This window comes from Ranitomeya variabilis, chromosome 2 (genome assembly GCF_051348905.1).
Source record: "Ranitomeya variabilis isolate aRanVar5 chromosome 2, aRanVar5.hap1, whole genome shotgun sequence".
Lineage (NCBI taxonomy): Eukaryota > Metazoa > Chordata > Amphibia > Anura > Dendrobatidae > Ranitomeya > Ranitomeya variabilis.
Window position 1 is genome coordinate 910,198,432 of NC_135233.1, and position 19,903 is coordinate 910,218,334.

A 19,903-nucleotide genomic window follows, 5' to 3' on the forward strand; every position below is an offset into this window, starting at 1 on the left:
GAGGAAAATTGCCAAGAGAGGTTTTTGAAGGTTGACAGTCTGGGGTCATGATTTCCACAGGTACAATATGCTACACAGTAAAGCAAGCAGAGCTTTATGGGCGAAAGTCAAGGGAGAAACCATTGCTGAAGAAAAGACAGAAACAACTGATCCCTGCCAAAGAGTACCTTGACAAACCACAATCCTGGGAAAATGATCTCTGGACAGATGAAACAAAAATAGAGCTTTTTGGCAATGCAAATCAATAGTTTATTTACACACGGCACAATGAAGTTTATAAGGAAAAGAACACCCTGTGAGGGACAAGGGAGAATCCATTTTGGATTTTAAGGGTACCGTCACACATTGAAATTTCCATCGCTACGACGTTACGATTCGTGACGTTCTAGCGATATCGTTACGATATCGCTGTGTCTGACACGCTACTGCGATCAGACACCCTGCTGAGAATCGTACGTCGTAGCAGATCGTTTGGAACTTTCTTTCGTCGCTTGATCACCCGCTGACATCGCTGGATCGTTGTGTGTGACAGCGATCCAGCGATGTCTTCGCTTGTAACCAGGGTAAACATTGGGTAACTAAGCGCAGGGCCGCGCTTAGTAACCCGATGTTTACCCTGGTTACAAGCGTAAACGTAAAAAAACAAACCGTGCATACTCACCCGTCGGTGTCCTTCAGGTCCCTTGCCGTCTGCTTCCTGCTCTGAGTGCCGGCCGGAAAGTGAGAGCAGAGCGCAGCGGTGCTGCGATCTGCTCTCACTGTACGGCTGCACTCAGAGCAGGAAGCAGACGGCAAGGGACCTGAAGGACACCAACGGGTGAGTATGTACTGTTTGTTTTTTTACGTTTACGCTGGTAACCAGGGTAAACATCGGGTTACTAAGCGCGGCCCTGCGCTTAGTTACCCGATGTTTACCCTGGTTACCCGGGGACTTCGGCATCGCTCCAGCGCCGTGATTGCAACGTGTGACCGCAGTCTACGACGCTGGAGCGATGATTATACGACGCTGCGACGTCACGAATCGTGCCGTCGCAGCGATGAAAATTTCAATGTGTGACGGTACCCTAAGTCTCCCTCCACTCTTGAAATGTGCCCTCACCCTTGGGATTCCCCAGGCTCTTTGTTTTCTTTTAATTAAAGGAGCTAGGGCAAGTTCTTTTGAAGTTGTTAACACAAGGGTGCGAACTGTTGAGCAACTGTGGAAATCTGAACCTCTTTGTGTGACCAAGCACATGGAAAAGTAAGGCTAGGATGTATTGAATATGGGAAATTACTTATAATAACATAATGCAATATGTCTAAGATGAACCAAGCACATATTCCGAATCGGCGTCCCTTTTCCCACGTGCACATATTAGTTAGCCACCTGTAGCACTCTGGATCATGGAGTTATAACGCATAGCTAGCAATAATTACATACGGTAGTCATATTTAGTCTCTATGCTCAGATAAAATGCAGCAGAATCCAGTGGCAATACAACCACCCCGTTCAGAGCTTCGAGCATAAAGATATGGGCCAGACACTGTTCTAGGCAGAAAATAATATTCTCAGACATGGGAGGAGAGAGGCTGCACCACCCAGGGGTGGGAGCAGAAGTGTGAGGTAGCAGCCTAGGAGATATAAGGCAGCCCCTCATTTTGGTCAGCGTCTTTCTGATGGCCGGAGGATAAGTTTGCTGACACAGCCCGCAAAGCCTGTAACTAAGATTTGAGCCTGTGATCCATCAGCGCCTCCCTGTGGTCATATGCTACATAACATGGTAATTGCAACCTATCTATACCCTATCCTTGTACTACACTCCTGACTGTAAATATTTGCTCTTGTATGTATAGCTGTATTTTCTAGTGTGCCTCTTCGACGATTAAATATAAAATTAATCTTGGGCTGCTCTTTTATCTGGATCCACGAATCCCCACGTCCGCACGCTCCGTTGGTTATATCATACGCTACCCCAGGGTTGGTTCCTGACCTGATCTAAGCCTGCTGTCGGACGGGGCTTATTTTAAATGAGGAATTGGTGGCAGAATATCGTATTGTTTTAGTGAGGAACTCTGGCAGTGATGGCCAGGAGGTTTAGATATATATCCCCAGCCTGAACTGGTGATATTTATTCCCCCTCATTGGGAGCGCCTCACTAACTCGTACCTATAAGGGAAGCCTTTCCGGCGACTATTTGCCCTCGGTGCAGTTCCCTGACTGACCTGAGGCAAGTGGTGGCGCCAGAGAGCTGACCCGTGCTGGGACCTTCTCTCCCCTCCCCCGAGGTGATCGAAGTCGATGCCCCCCTTCCCCTGTGAGATCCCTTACACACCCTACCAACAGTTAAGCTTGGTGGAAGAGCAATAATCCTGTGGGGTGTCTGCGCTGCATCTGTACTGGAGGCCTTGAATGTATCACAGGAATCATGAAATAAGAAAATTATCAAGAGATTTTAGAGCGAAATATCCTACCTAGTGGAAGAAAACTTGGTTTGAGTTGAAGATCATAGGTCCTCCAGCAAGACAATGACCCAAAGCACACATCCAAAAGTACACAGGAGTGGTTGAAAAAAGTAAAAAAGTGGACTGTTTTAAAATGGCCATCAATGAGTTCTGACCTCAATCCATTTGAAAAAAAATTGGGGGGCAAGCTCAAATCTGCCATTGGGAAAAAGAACCCTGCAAACATTCAAGATCTTGAACAAGCTGCAAAGGAAAAGTGGGAGAAAATACCAGCTGAGAAGTGCAAGAAACTTATAGATGGCCACAAGAAACGTTTGTCATCAATGCCAAAGGGTGTGCAACTAAGTATTAGGGGTGCTTTTATTGCTGCACATGCTGTTTATTCTGTTTCTGTGTTTTGGTTGTACTACTTTGGACCACTAATTAAAAAATTCTGAAGGTATAGCTTTGGTACATTTCCATTTATTTCTGATGACATTGTATAGTCTCTGAAAGAAATGAAGGGGTGCCAATAATGGTGAACAACACTAGACTGCACACAGGTGGACTTCATTTCACCAAGCATGGGACTTGTGAGTGTAATTGCTTGCATCAGAAATTATTGGGGGCTGCATAGCAAAGAGGGTGAATACATATGCACATGCCAAATTTTAGTTATTTGATCCCATAAATTTATTCTTTGCCTATATTTTTCTCACTTCACCAACGTACCGTATATACTCGAGTATAAGCTGACCCCCCTAATTTTGCCACAAAAAAACTGGGAAAACTTAATGACTCGAGTATAAGCCTAGAGTGGAAAATTCAGAAGCTACTGGTAAATTTCAAAAATAAAAATAGATACCAATAAAAGTAAAATTAATTGAGACATCAGTAGGTTAAGTGTTTTTGAATATCTATATTGAATCAGGAGCCCCATATAATGCTCCATACAGTTCATGATGGGCTCCATAAGATGCTCCATATTAAAATATGCCCCATATAATGCTGCACAATTGCTGATTATGGCCCCACATGCTCCATAGACACATTTGCCCTGTATAATGCTCCACAAATGCGGATTATGGCCCCATAAGATGCTTCGTAGAGATATTTGCCCCATATAATGCTGCACATGGCCCCATAAGATGCTCCATACAGATATTTGCCCCTTATAATGCTGCACATGGCCCCATAAGATGCTCCATACAGATATTTGCCCCATATAATGCTGCACATGGCCCCATACAGATATTTGCCCCATATAATGCTGCACATGGCCCCATAAGATGCTCCATACAGATATTTGCCCCATATAATGCTGCACATGGCCCCATAAGATGCTCTATACAGATATTTGCCCCATATAATGCTGCATATGGCCCCATAAGATGCTCCATACAGATATTTGCCCCATATAATGCTGCACATGGCCCCATAAGATGCTCTATACAGATATTTGCCCCATATAATGCTGCACATGGCCCCATAAGATGCTCCATACAGATATTTGCCCCATATAACGCTGCACATGGCCCCAGAAGATGCTCCATACAGATATTTGCCCCATATAACGCTGCACATGGCCCCATAAGATGCTCCATACAGATATTTGCCCAAAATAATGCTGCACATGGCCCCATAAGATGCTCCATACAGATATTTGCCCCATATGCTGTTGCTGCGATTAAAAAAATAAAAAATCACATACTCACCTCTCAGACCCCCGACACTTGCTATACTCACCTTTCCCGTTCCAACGACGGCCGCTGCTGTGTCTTCCCCGCCCTCTGCACAGACTGTTCAGGCAGAGGGCGGCGCACACTAATTGCGTCATCGCGCCCTCTGACCTGAGCGTCAGTGCAGAGAACACAGAAGACACAGCGGCGCCGACGGTGGAACGGGGAGCAGGTGAATATCGCGCACTGCGTTATACTCACCTGCTCCTGGCGCGGTCCCTGCACATCTGTTCCCTGGCACCGGCAGCTTCTTCCTGTAGTGAGCGATCACACGGTACCGCTCATTACAGTGATGAATATGCGGCTCCACCCCTATGGGAGTGGAGTCCATATTCATTACTGTAATAAGCGGTACCATGTGACCGCTCACTACAGGAAGAAGCTGTCAGCGCCCGGAGAACCAGGGACTACGCCAGGAGCAGGTGAGTATTATTAGACAGCTGCCGCTCCCCCTCCCCTGCCGACCCCTGGGTATGACTCAAGTATAAGCCGAGAGGGGCAATTTCAGCCTAAAAAAACGGGCTGAAATTCTCGGTTTATACTCGAGTATATACGGTAGACTAGTTAGTGCTGATGCATCACACACAAATTGAATGTCACGATCCATGTTTGGATCTGTGGCAGATCTGGTTTCCCTCGGATTTAAACCTTTTTTCCTTTATGGTCATTGGGGGTTAATGCAGCTCCCCCCTCCCCCCGATGGCCGCTGATGTTATTGCATTGCATTGCTGCTGGGTCAGCTGATGTTTGTGACCACTCCCACCATCTTTTATAAGGTCACCTGGTGCATCAGCTGACTGTTGGTTATACAGTTCCTTTCAGGAGACACACCTCGCAGTAGCAGCTCCCTGGTGTCAGCCAAGTCTGGTGTTTGGAGCTCAGTTGCTGTACTATCTGTGTTGTGGAGTCTGCAGCGGCGTGCACAAGCTAAGTCCTGAGTTTTGTTACTTTGTAGTTTGTGCATTCACCTTTTGGTATCGTGTTCCCCTCACTCTCATATTGTTTATTCCTGTTTATTTGCTTTGTGGTGCTGTTTACACTGTTCACCTCCTGGGATGGGGGTTGGGGGTTTAGTTCAGGGTTTAACAGGAGACCGGGACAGGTCGGTGACTTGGGCCTCCCTACCTTCAAGGGTACCCCCAAGTTAAGGAAAGACAGGGCTTCCCCTAGTCTGAGGGGCAGTTCAGGGGCCCAGATTCCTCATCTATTTTTGACATTGGATTACAATGATGTTTAAACACAGGTTGTAATGTAACAAAATAGGTAAAAACCCAAGGGGGAGTGAACACTTTTGCATGCCACTGTATATGTATATAATATACACTGCTCAAAAAAAAAAGGGAACACTAAAATCCCACATCCTAGATATCACTGAATGAAATATTCCAATTATAAATCTTTATTCATTACGTAGTGGAATGTGTTGAGAACAATAAAACCTAAAAATTATCAACGTAAGTCACAACTAATATACCACGGAGGTCTGGAGTTGGAATGATGCTCAAAATCAAAGTGGAAAATGAAGTTACAGGCTGATCCAACTTCAGTGGAAATGCCTCAAGACAAGGGAATGATGCTCAGTAGTGTGTGTGGCCTCCAGGTGCCTGTATGACCTCCCTACAACGCCTGGGTATGTTCCTGATGAGGCGGCAGATGGTCTCCTGAGGGATCTCCTCCCAGACCTGGACTAAAGCATCCGCCAACTCCTGGACATTCTGTGGTGCAACATGGCATTGGTGGATGGTGCAAGACATGTGTCCCAGATGTGTTCAATCAGATTCAGGTCTGGGGAACGGGTGGGCCAGGCCATAGCTTCAATGCCTTCATCTTGCAGGAACTGTTGACACACTCCAGCCACATGAGGTCTGGCATTGTCCTGCATTAGGAGGAACCCAGGGCCAACCGCACCAGCATATGGTCTCACAAGGGGTTTGAGGATCTGATCTCGGTACCTAATGGCAGTCAGGCTACCTCTGGCGAGCACATGGAGGGCTGTGCGTCTCCGTAAGATAAATTTTCTGTCCAATGTATTGGGCGACGTAATTCCAATGAACACATGCGGAATCACCGGTGTTCAAAATCTGGCAGCGCTTTGGACGCAGCAGACATAACCTTAGGGGAATATACTGTTGACTACTTAACATCTGAAGTGATTAAAAAAAGAGCTCTGAGTTATGGAACATTTGCTCTGCTAGTCATTTTTATACAGCACTGCATGACTTCATTATTTTTTTTTGCATTTTTAAAGCTTTCTTTCAGTTGCAATATGCCGAAAAAGAGTCAGTGTGCACATGCCCTAACACTGACCAGCTGCCTTATAAACACACCTTTAGTCTTTCCAATTCTTGATTGTGATGGGTCTGAGAGGTCGACAGAAACAAACCACAAACAATTCTATTGATGGTAAATGCTGACTTTTCTTCCTTGCAGGTCATTCAACAGACACTGAATCGTCCTCCAAGCTCTGCGGCCCAATATCTTCAGCAAATGTATGCAGCCCAACAGCAACATCTAATGCTGCAGACAGCAGCGCTGCAACAGCAGCATTTGAGCAGCACTCAGCTTCAGAGTCTGGCCTCTGTTCAACAGGTATTAAATGTTCAGAGACATAATTTATCCTACGACCCCATTACAAAATCTCTAACTGAGCCCCTCATCTTTGCAGATAATTTGTATGGTGTCATCTTATGTAGTCACTGCAACCTCAACAGCTGATGATATCACAGAACAGGCATAATACACTCAGGCCTCCTTCAGACATCTATCATTTTTGCATTTTATTAAACAGTCGAGGTTCCTTAGTATTTGGTCAGTGTGTCAGTTTTTGCCATTAGTGTTTCATCGCTGATTTTTCAGATATGTATAAATAAATTACAAATCTATCCATTAAAATGTTAATCTCTGGCAGCACACGCATTGCATGCTGATGCCATCCATGTGATGTCTGTGATTTTCACAAACTCATAGAATTGTAAAGCACCGCTACAGCGTTTTTTTAATTTCATGAATAGACTAGAAAAACTAGAAAAACATGGATAGAAACACGTTTGTGAAATACTGTCGTCTGAATGAGTCCTTAGGCTGGGCTCACATTAGTGTTCTCAGTTTCATTTCATTTTTGTCTTCCCTGATAGTAACAGAGAAATGGTACTCTTCAAGGAAATGGATACATGACGGGCACAAACTGCTCTTGACATACCCCCTTTTCTATAAGGGGTCTTTTAGGTCTCCATCATTATAAGGCCGGGATCACACATGCGAAAAATGCGGCCGAGTCTTGCATGTTAATACCCAGCATTGCCGCCGTCACTCGGGAGCGGAGCATGCGGCTGCATGTATTGCTATGCGGTCGCACGCGCCGTTCCTGTGTTCCGGGTGCAGGGCCAGGTATTAACATGCGAGACTCGGCCGTGTTTCTCGCATGTTTGATCCCTGCCTAACAGGAAAAATAATGCAGTGCATTGTGCTTTTTTTTCCAGGGAAAATGAGGGAACTTTCAGTGGAGCTTCCTATGTGGGCTTCAACGTGTGAAACAAGACTGTAGACTTGTGAATCCTCACATCGCACGTAGCATTGATTGTGAGGACTCTCCTGTGCTAGTCACGAGACTGGGTGGTTGTGTGACCACAAGTAAGCAATATGCATACTTGGAGCCACATTCCGACTAGACTGTGTGGCCTTGCTCAATACACGTGCATTGAGCAAAACTGCGCACGTTTAGTTGGAATGTGGCTGGGAATGTGCATGTACGTTGGTCTTGCTGGCGGCATCGGAAAATCATCACAGGTCACAATGTGAGTGAATGTAGATTTTTGTGATAAACCTGGACAACGTCTTTAACCCCTTCCCGACATGCGCCGTACTAGTACTGCTCTGCGGGAACTGAGTTCCCGCAAACCGCAGTACTAGTACGGCGGCGCGGTCTCACAGTGAGCTAGCGCCGATCGTGGGCATTTAGCCCCTCTGATGCCGCTGTCAGTAGTGACAGAGACATAGAGGGGCATCGTGCAGGGACGGGGGCGATCGCTTTGTTCCGGTGTTCTGGAAGGAGTCCCCGGATCCAAGATGGCCGCTGGGTTCCTTCACTGAGGTGGCTTGCCGGCGCCTGCTCAGAGCAGGCGCCGGAAAGCCTCCTGCACTGCCTGTCAGATCGCTGATCTGACACCGTGCTATGCAAAGTGTCAGATCAGCGATCTGATGAAATATAGTGATATCCTTCCCTGGGACAATGTTATGAAGTGTAAAAAAAAAATAATCCCCAAATAAAGAAAAAAATAAATAAATATTTTCCAATAAATCCATTTATTTATGTAAATAAAAAAAAACAATAAAAGTACACATATTTGGTATCGCCGTGTCCGTAACAACCCACTCTATAAAACTATCCCACTAGTTAACCCTTTCAGTGAACACCGCAAAAAAAAATAAAAAATGAGGCAAAAAACAATGCTTTATTATCATACTGCCGAACAAAATGTGCAATAAAATGTGATCAAAAAGACAGATATTAATAACCATGGTACCGCTGAAAACGTCATCTTGTCCCCCCCAAAAAAAGCCGCCATACAGCATCATCAGCAGAAAAATAAAAAAGTTATAGCTCTCAGAATAAAGCGATGCAAAAACAATTAATTTTTATATAAAATAGTTTTTATAGTGTAAAAGCGCCAAAACATAGAAAAATGATATAAATGAGGTATCGCTGTAATCGTACTAACCCGAAGAATAAAGCTGCTTTATCAATTTTACCACACGCGGAACGGTAAAAATACCCCCCTAAAAGAAATTCAAGAATTGCTGGTTTTTGTTCATACTGCCTCCCAAAAATCGGAATAAAAAGCGATCAAAAAATGTCATGTGCCCGAAAATGGTACCAATAAAAACGTCAACTCGTCCCGCAAAAAACAAGACCTCACATGACTCTGTGGGCCAAAATATGGATAAATTATAGCTCTCAAAATGTGGTGATGCAAAAACTATTTTTTGCAATAAAAATCATCTTTTAGCGTGTGACGGCTGCCAATCATAAAAATCCGCCAAAAAAACGCTATAAAGGTAAATCAAACCCCTCTTCATCCCCTTAGTTAACCCCTTTCTGACATCTGACGTACTATCCCGTCGAGGTGGGGTGGGCCCGTATGACCACCGACGGGATAGTACGTCATACGCGATCGGCCGCGCTCACGGGGGGAGCGCGGCCGATCGCGGCCGGGTGTCAGCTGCATATCGCAGCTGACATCCGGCACTATGTGCCAGGAGCGGTCACGGACCGCCCCCGGCACATTAACCCCCGGCACACCGCGATCAAACATGATCGCGGTGTGCCGGCGGTATAGGGAAGCATCGCGCAGGGAGGGGGCTCCCTGCGGGCTTCCCTGAGACCCCCGGAGCAACGCGATGTGATCGCGTTGCTCCGAGGGTCTCCTACCTCCCTCCTCGCCGCAGGTCCCGGATCCAAGATGGCCGCGGCATCCGGGTCCTGCAGGGAGGGAGGTGGCTTACCGAGTGCCTGCTCAGAGCAGGCGCTGGTAAGCCTGCAGCCCTGCACAGCAGATCGTCGATCTGACAGAGTGCTGTGCACACTGTCAGATTAATGATCTGTAATGTCCCCCCCGGGACAAAGTAAAAAAGTAAAAAAAAAAATTCCCCACATGTGTGTAAAAAAAAAATAAAAAAAATATCCTAAATAAAGAAAAAAAAAAAAATATTCCCATAAATACATTTCTTTAGCTAAATAAAATAAAAAAAACAATAAAAGTACACATATTTAGTATCGCCGCGTCCGTAATGACCCAACCTATAAAACTGCCCCACTAGTTAACCCCTTCAGTAAACACCGTAAGAAAAAAAAAAAAAAAACGAGGCAAAAAACAACGCTTTATTATCATACCGCCGAACAAAAAGTGGAATAACACGAGATCAAAAAGACTGATATAAATAACCATGGTACCGCTGAAAACGTCATCTTGTCCCGCAAAAAACGAGCTGCCATACAGCATCATCAGCAAAAAAATAAAAAAGTTATAGTCCTGAGAATAAAGCGATACCAAAATAATTATTTTTTCTATAAAATAGTTTTTATCGTATAAAAGCGCCAAAACATAAAAAAAATGATATAAATGAGATATCGCTGTAATCGTACTGAACCAACGAATAAAACTGCTTTATCAATTTTACCAAACGCGGAACGGTATAAACGCCTCCCCCAAAAGAAATTCATGAATAGCTGGTTTTTGGTCACTCTGCCTCACAAAAATCGGAATAAAAAGCGATCAAAAAATGTCACGTGTCCGAAAATGTTACCAATAAAAACGTCAACTCGTCCCGCAAAAAACAAGATCTCACATGACTCTGTGGACTCAAATATGGAAAAATTACAGCTCTCAAAATGTGGTAACGCAAAAAATATTTTTTGCAATGAAAAGCGTCTTTCAGTGTGTGACGGCTGCCAATCATAAAAATCTGCTAAAAAACCCGCTATAAAAGTAAATCAAACCCCCCTTCATCACCCCCTTAGTTAGGGAAAAATAAAAAAAATTAAAAATGTATTTATTTCCATTTTCCCATTAGGGTTAGGGCTAGAGTTAGGACTAGAGTTAGGGTTAGGGCAAGGGTTAGGGCTAGGGTTAGGGCTAGGGATGGGGCTAGGGTTAGGGCTAGGGTTAGGGCTAGGGTTGGGGCTAGGGTTAGGGCTAGGGTTAGGGTTGGGGCTAGGGTTAGGGCTAGGGTTAGGGTTAGGGCTAGTGTTACGGCTAGTGATAGGGCTAGTGATAGGGCTAGGGTTATTGCTAGGGTTAGGGCTAGGGTTGGGGCTAGGGTTGGGGCTACAGTTAGGGTTGGGGCTAAAGATAGGGTTAGGGTTTGGATTACATTTACGGTTGGGAATAGGGTTGGGTGTGTCTGGGTTAGAGGAGTGGTTAGGGTTACTGTTGGGATTAGGGTAAGGGGTGTGTTTGGATTAGGGTTTCAGTTATAATTGGGGGGTTTCCACTGTTTAGGCACATCAGGGGCTCTCCAAACGGGACATGGCATCCGATCTGAATTCCAGCCAATTCTGCGTTGAAAAAGGAAAACAGTGCTCCTTCCCTTCAGAGCTCTTCCGTGTGCCCAAACAGGGGTTTACCCCAACATATGGGGTATCAGCGTACTCAGGACAAATTGGACATCATCTTTTGGGGTCCAATTTCTCCTGCTACCCTTGGGAAAATACAAAACTGGGGGCCAAAAAATAAGTTTTGTGGGGAAAAAAAGATTTTTTATTTTCACGGCTCTGCGTTGTAAACTGTAGTGAAACACTTGGGGGTTCAAAGTTCTCACAACACATCTAGATAAGTTCCTTGGGGGGTCTAGTTTCCGATATGCGGTCACTTGTGGGGGGTTTGTACTGTTTGGGTACATCAGGGGCTCTGCAAATGCAATGTGACGCCTTCAGACCAATCCATTTAAGTCTGCATTCCAAATGGCGCTCCTTCCCTTCCGAGCTCTGTCATGCGCCCAAACAGTGGTCCCCCCCCACATATGGGGTATCAGCGTACTCAGGACAAATTGGACAACAACTTTTGAGGTCCAATTTATCCTGATACCCTTGTGAAAATACAAAACTGGGGGCTAAAAAATCATTTTTGTGAAAAAAGAATTTTTATTTTCACGGCTCTGCGTTATAAACTGTAGTGAAACACTTGGGGGTTCAAAGCTCTCAAAACACATCTAGATAAGTTCCTTAGGGGGTCTACTTTCCAAAATGGTGTCACTTGTGGGGGGTTTTAATGTTTAGGCACATCAGAGGCTCTCCAAACGCAACATGGCATCCCATCTTAATTCCAGTCAATTTTGCATTGAAAAGTAAAATAGCGCTCCTTCCCTTCCGAGCTCTGCTATGCGCCCAAACAGTGGTTTACCCCCACATATGGGGTATCGTCGTACTCAGGACAAATTGCACAACAGCTTTTGTGGTCTAATTTCTTCTCTTACCCTTGGGGAAATAAAAAAATAGGGGCGAAAAGATCATTTTTGTGAAAAAATATGATTTTTTATTTTTACGGCTCTGCATTATAAACTTCTGTGAAGCACTTGTTGGGTCAAAGTGCTCAACACACATCTAGATAAGTTCCTTAAGGGGTCTACTTTCCAAAATGGTGTCACTTGTGGGGGGTTTCAATGTGTAGGCACATCAGGGGCTCTCCAAATGCAACATGGCGTCCCATCTCAATTCCAGTCAATTTTGCATTGAAAAGTCAAATGGCGCTCCTTCCCTTCCGAGCTCTGCCCTGCGCCCAAACAATGGTTTACACCCACATATGGGGTATCAGCTTACTCAGGACAAATTGCACAACAATTTTTGGGGTCCAATTTCTTCTCTTACCCTTGGGAAAATAAAAAATTGGGGGCGAAAAGATCATTTTTGTGAAAAAATATGATTTTTTTTTTTACGGCTCTGCATTATAAACTTCTGTGAAGCACTTGTTGGGTCAAAGTGCTCACCACACATCTAGATAAGATCCTTAGGGGGTCTACTTTCCAAAATGGTGTCACTTGTGGGGGGTTTCAATGTTTAGGCACATCAGGGGCTCTCCAAATGCAACATGGCGTCCCATCTCAATTCCAGTCAATTTTGCATTGAAAAGTGAAATGGCGCTCCTTTCCTTCCGAGCTCTGCCATGCGCCCAAACAGTGGTTTACCCCCACATATGGGGTATCAGCGTACCCAGGACAAATTGTACAAGAAATTTTGGGGTCTATTTTCTCCTGTTACCCTTGGTAAAATAAAACAAATTGGAGCTGAAATAAATTTTTTGTGAAAAATAGTTAAATGTTCATTTTTATTTAAACATTCCAAAAATTCCTGTGAAACACCTGAAGGGTTAATAAACTTCTTGAAAGTGGTTTTGAGTACCTTGAGGGGTGCAGTTTTTAGAATGGTGTCACACTTGGGTATTTTCTATCATATAGACCCCTCAAAATGACTTCAAATGAGATGTGGTCCCTTAAAAAAAATGGTGTTGTAAAAATGAGAAATTGCTGGTCAACTTTTAACCCTTATAACTCCGTCACAAAAAAAAATTTTGGTTCCAAAATTGTGCTGATGTAAAGTAAACATGGGAAATGTTACTTATTAAGTATTTTGCGTGACATGTGTCTGTGATTTAAGGGCATAAAAATTCAAAGTTGGAAAATTGCGAAATTTTCGCCAAATATTCGTTTTTTTCACAAATAAACGCAAATTATATCGAAGAAATTTTACCACTATCATGAAGTACAATATGTCAAGCAATGTCAGAATCGCCAAGATCCGTTGAAGCGTTCCAGAGTTATAACCTCATAAAGGGACAGTGGTCAGAATTGTAAAAATTGGCCCGGTCATTAACGTGCAAACCACCCTTGGGGGTGAAGGGGTTAAGGAAAAATAATAAAATTTTAAAAAATGTATTTATTTCCATTTTCTCATTAGGGTTAGGGCTAAAGGGCTAAAGATAGGGTTAGGGTTGGGGCTAAAGTTAGGGTTAAGGTTGGGGCTAAAGTTAGGTTTAGGGTTGGGGCTAAAGTTAGGGTTAGAGTTGGGGCTAAAGTTAGGGTTTGGATTACATTTAAGGTTGGGATTAGGGTTGGGATTAGGGTTAGGGGTTATGTTTGGGTTAGGGTTTCAGTTAGAATTGGGGGTTTCCACTGTTTAGGCACATCAGGGTCTCTCCTAACGCGACATGGTGTCCGATCTCAATTCCAGCCAATTCTGCGTTGAAAAAGTAAAATAGTGCTCCTTCCCTTCCAAGCTCTCCCGTGCGCCCAAACAGGGGTTTACCCCAACATATGGGGTATCCGCATACTCAGGACAAATTGGACAACAACTTTTGGGGTCCAATTTCTCCTGTTACCCTTGGGAAAATACAAAACCGGGGGCTAAAAAATAATTTTTGTGGAAAAAAAAGGATTTTTTATTTTCACGGCTCTGTTTTATAAACTGTAGTGAAAGACTTGGGGGTTCAAAGTTCTCACAACACATCTAGATAAGTTCCTTGGGGGTCTAGTTTCCAATATGGGGTCACTTGTGGGGGGTTTCTACTGTTTAGGTACATCAGGGACTCTCCAAATGCAACATGGCGTCCCATGTCAATTCCTGTCAATTTTGCATTGAAAAGTCAAACGGCGCTCCTTCCCTTCCGAGCTCTGCCATGCGCCCAAACAGTGGTTCCCCCCCACATATGGGGTATCAGCGTACTCAGGATAAATTGGACAACTTTTGGGGTCCAATTTGTCCTGTTACCCTTGGGAAAATAAAAATTGGGGGGCTAAAAGATCATTTTGTGGAAAAAAAAATATTTTTAAATTTTTACTGTTCTACATTCTAAACTTTAGTGAAACAATTGGGGGTTCAAAGTGCTCAACACACATCTAGATAAGTTCCTTAGGGGGTCTTCTTTCCAAAATGGGGTCACTTGTGGGGGTTTCCACTGTTTAGGCAAATTAGGGGCTCTCCAAACGCGACATGGGTTCGATCTCAATTCCAGCCAATTTTGCATTGAAAAGTCAAATGGCGCTCCTTCCCTTCCGAGCTCTGCCATGCGCCAACACAGTGGTTTACCCCCATATATGGGGTATAGGCGTACTCAGGACAAATTGCACAACAACTTTTGTGGTCCAATTTGTCCTATTACCCTTGGTAAAATTAAAAATTTGGGGCGAAAAGATCATTTTTGTGAAAATAAATATGATTTTTGTTTTACGGCTCTACATTATAAACTTCTGTGAAGTACTTGGTGGTTCAAAGTGCTCACCACACATCTAGATTAGTTCCTTAGGGGGTCTACTTTCCAAAATGGTGTCACTTGTGGGGGGTTTCCACTGTTTAGGCACATCAGGGGCTCTGCAAATGCGACATGGTGTCCGATCTCAATTCCAGCCAATTTAGCATTGAAAAGTCAAACGGCGCTCCTTCCCTTCCGAGCTCTGCATTGCGCCCAAACAGTGGTTTACCCGCACACACGGGGTATCAGTGTACTCAGGACAAATTGCACAACAACTTTTGTGGTCCAATTTGTCTTGTTACACTTGTGAAAATAAAAAATTGGGGGCAAAAAAATCATTTTTTGTGGAAAAAATATGATTTTTGTTTTCTTGCGGCTCTACATTATAAATTTCTGTGAAGCACTTGGGGGTTCAAAGTGCTCACCACACATCTAGATTAGTTCCTTAGGGGGTCTACTTTCCAAAATGGTGTCACTTGTTGGGGGTTTCCACGTCTAGGCACATCAGGGGCTCTCCAAACGCGACATGGTGTCCTATGTCAATTCCAGCAAATTTTGCATTTTGCAAGTCAAATGGCGCTCCTTCCCTTCTGAGCTCTGCCATGTGCCCAAACAGTGGTTTACCCCCACATATGGGGTATCGACGTACTCAGGACAAATTGTACAACAACTTTTGGGGTCCAATTTCTCCTGTTACCATTGGTAAAATAAAACAATTTGGAGCTGAAGTAAAAATTTTGTGAAAACAAAAGTTAAATGTTTAATTTTCTTTAAACATTCCAAAAATTCCTGTGAAGCACCTGAAGTGTTAATAAACGTTTTGAATGTGGTTTTGAGTACCTTGAGGGTTGCAGTTTTTAGAATGATGTCACTTTTGGGCATTTTCTGTCATATAGACCTCTCAAAGTGACCTCAAGTGTGAGGTGGTTCCTAAAAATAATTGTTTTGCAAATTTTGTTGTAAAAATGAGAAATCTCTGGTCAACTTTTAACCTTTATAACTTCCTAACAAAAAAATTATGTTTCGAAAATTGTGCTAATGTAAAGCAGATATGTGGGTAATGTTATTTACTAACTATTTTGTATGATATGACTCTCTAATTTATGGGCATAAAAACTAAAAGTTTAAAAATTGCAAAATTTTCAAAATTTTCACCAAATTTCTGTTTTTTTCACAAATAAACGCAAGTCAAATCACCGAAATTTTACCACTATCATAAAGTACAATATGTCACGAGAAAACATTCTCAGAATCACCAGGATTCGTTGAAGCGTTTCAGAGTTGTGACCTCATAAAGTGACAGTGGTCAGAATTGAAAAAAATGGCCTGGTCAGGAAGTTGAAAACAGGCTTCGGGGTGAAGGGGTTAATGAGATCTTACCTCTGGTATTAGGCTTTCCACAAACTTGCGTTGGAGTCTCTGTAACAACAAGTCTTCCTTTATAAGTCTTGTCATTATAATATCAATTTCACACATCTGTGTTTCAAGGTTTGTGCACAAACTGCAATTTCCAGACTGGCTGTGCGTCAGGAGCTCTGCTGCCTGTCTAGCAATTGTAATCTGTACAGGTACCATGAAACTCGAACACTTGAAACTGGACTAGCAGGACGATAAAGTTCAGTCTATTTTTTCCTTTAAAATAATAGAGACCAAATGGACCGAGTTATAGTTAATGGGCTCCTTTAATATCGGTTTGTGTTTGTCATGTGACTGATCCATTTCCTGCATGAAGTCCATTTTTCTGTTCCTATAACGGAACTCAGAACACTATTGTCAACTCAACTTTAATAGGAAAAACACAAATTTGCAGTACAAAGATAGCAAAAAAGCCAAGATAAAAAAAACAGTGATGGCAAAAGGGAATGAAATTAAATATCTGAAGATGAGCTCTAGTGGACATAAAAGGTGAAATACAGCTTAATAAAATAAAAGTTTACTGTAAAAAATTCCCCCATGTAATTTATATAAAGTTATTTTTCTTTAAAATGTATTTTATTGTTAACAAATTGTTCTTCATAAAAAAGCATGTTAAGGTACCTTCACACGAAACGACTTTGTAACGATATCGCTAGCGATCCGTGACGTTGCAGCGTCCTCGCTAGCGATATCGTTTAGTTTGACACGCAGCAGCGATCAGGATCCTGCTATGATGTCGCTGGTCGCTGAATAAAGTCCAGAACTTTATTTGGTCGTCCGATCGCCGTGTATCGTTGTGTTTGAAAGCAAAAGCAACGATACCAGCGATGTTTTACACTGGTAACCAGGGTAAACATCGGGTTACCAAGCGCAGGGCCGCGCTTAGTAACCCGATGTTTACCCTGGTTACCAGCGTAAAAGTAAAAAAAACAAACAGTACATACTCACCTGCGCGTCCCCCAGCGTCTGCTTCCTGACACTTACTGAGCGCCGGCCCTAAAGTGAAAGTGAAAGCACAGCGGTGACGTCACCGCTCTGCTGTTAGGGCCGGAGCTCAGTCAGTGTCAGGAAGCAGACGCTGGGGGACGCGCAGGTGAGCATGTACTGTTTGTTTTTTTTACTTTTACGCTGGTAACCAGGGTAAACATCGGGTTACTAAGCGCGGCCCTGCGCTTAGCAACCCGATGTTTACCCTGGTTACCCGGGGACCTCGGCATCGTTGGTCGCTGGAGAGCGGTCTGTGTGACAGCTCCCCAGCGATCAAACAGCGACGCTGCAGCGATCGGCATCGTTGTCGCTATCGCTGCAGCGTCGCTTCGTGTGAAGGTACCTTTATATAAACCTCACAGCAGAGGGATATAAGGGCGCACTGGGCGTTGGGTAGAGAGAGGTGCAGGTTGAACTTGAGAATCCAAATTAAGTCAAATAGCAGGAAATCAGTCGCTATTGCACTGAGCATTTTTTTAAATGATCGATTGTATTTATTTAGTTACAGTACAATATTTCACCAAAGTTTTGGGTAGAAGAATATAGAGTGACAAGTCGTATTTTACGTTTTGACCCGTCCCGGGTATTTTGCAAACGTTGGTGTCACACCAAGGCTGGAGCGCATGCTGCGCAGTACACCCTATCCTTGTGATTAAAGCGACGTTTGAAAAGGACCCGGGACTGGTTGAAACATAAAATATAACTTGTCGCTCTATATTCTTCTACCATGCACTTTGGTTAGATATTTTACTGTAACTAAATAAATACAAATTATCATTTAAACAATTCTCAGTGCGAGTGAGACTGATTTCCTGCTATTTGATGTAAACCTCACAGTGCATGAAGCAAAAATTTCAAAAAGCAGTGGCTGAAATTTAATTTTCCCTATAAAAAAAAGTTTTCAAAACATGTTATGTACCCCTTTCATCTTTCAGGTAGCTACTCAGACACGCACAGGCATAGGGTTTAATATCAAAACAAAGAAAAGTTTTTTGTCCTTCATAAACTTTGTAGCTCCAAAAGGAAAAACAGCTTTCTTCAGCACAACAAAACAAATCAAACAGTGTAACCAACTTGCTGTCACAGGCACTTCTTAGTCTCTAACATAGACTACCCACAATGGTCTTTCTCTAGCTCCAGCACAACACCATCTGCTGAGCTATACCCAGCTGCTTGTTATTAGGCCTGTATGACCTGGACTGGCGAATGGGAGCGACCGTTCCCACCCATGTGCACTTTCTCCCGGGACTTACATCACCTAGGCCAGCCACCTTGGTGACAAACACCTGCCATCCAGGACCATACCTCCTGCTTTCTTAACACTACACTGTGTGCAGAATTATTAGGCAAGTTGTGTTTTCATCACATGATACTTTTTATACATGTTGTCCTACTCCAAGCTGTTTAGGCTTGAGAGCCAACTACCAATTAAGTAAATTAGGTGATGTGTATCTCTGTAATGAGGAGGAGTGTTGTCTTATGACATCAAAACCCTATATAAGGTGTGCTTAATTACCGTATTAGGCAACTTCCATTCCTTTGGCAAAATGGGTGAGAAGAGAGATTTGACGGGCTCTGAAAAGTCCAAAATTGTGAGATGTCTTGCAGAGGGATGCAGCAGTCTTGAAATTGCCAAACTTTTGAAGCTTGACCACCGAACAATCAAGCGTTTCATGGCAAATAGCCAACAGGGTCGCAAGAAGCGTGTTGGGCAAAAAAGGCGCAAAATAACTGCCTATGAATTTAGGAAAATCAAGTGTGAAGCTGCCAAGATGCCATTTGCCACCAGTTTTGCCATATTTCAGAGCTGCAGCGTTACTGGAGTAACAAAAAGCACAAGGTGTGCGATACTCAGTGACATGGCCAAGGTAAAGAAGGCTGAAAAACCACCACCTTTGAAGAATAAACATAAGATAAAACGTCAAGACTGGGCCAAGAAATATCTTAAGACTGACTTTTCAAAGGTTTTATGGACTGATGAAATGAGAGTGACTCTTGATGGGCCAGATGGATGGGCCAGAGGCTGGATCAGTAAAGGGCAGAGAGCTCCACTCCGACTCAGATGCCAGCAAGGTGGAGGTGAGGTACTGGTATGGGCTGGTATCATCAAAGATGAACTTGTGGGACCTTTTCGGGTTGAGGATGGAGTGAAGCTCAACTCCCAGACCTACTGCCAGTTTCTGCAAGGCAACTTCTTCAAGCAGTGCTACAGGAAGAAGTCGGTATCGTTCAAGAAAAACATGATTTTCATGCAGGACAATGCTCCATCACATGCCTTCAACTACTCCACAGCGTTTCTGGCCAGTAAAGGTCTCAAAGAAGAAAAAATAATGACATGGCCCCCTTGTTCACCTGATCTGACGTTACCCCATAGAGAACCTGTGGTCCCTCATAAAATGTGAGATCTGCAGGGAGGGAAAACAGTACACCTCTCAGAACAGTGTCTGGGAGGCTGTGGTGGCTGCTGCACGCAATGTTGATCGTAAACAGATCAAGCAACTGACAGAATCTATGGATGGAAGGCTGTTGAGTGTCATCATAAAGAAAGGTGGCTATATTGGTCACTAATTTTGGGGGGGTTTGTTTTTGAATGTCAGAAAT

The 19,903-nt window shown here is 43.6% G+C and overlaps 1 protein-coding gene across 7 annotated transcripts in view; it reads left to right on the forward strand.

Annotated features, from left to right (window-relative positions):
• Window positions 1–19,903, forward strand: part of PHC3 (polyhomeotic homolog 3) — a 191,882-nt gene that overhangs the window by 58,853 nt on the left and 113,126 nt on the right. For all 7 annotated transcript variants that reach the window (XM_077290562.1, XM_077290557.1, XM_077290558.1 and 4 more), the window contains exon 3: window positions 6,591–6,749. In XM_077290562.1, coding sequence (XP_077146677.1) covers window positions 6,591–6,749 — 159 coding nt within the window. The remainder of the gene's footprint in view (window positions 1–6,590; window positions 6,750–19,903) is intronic.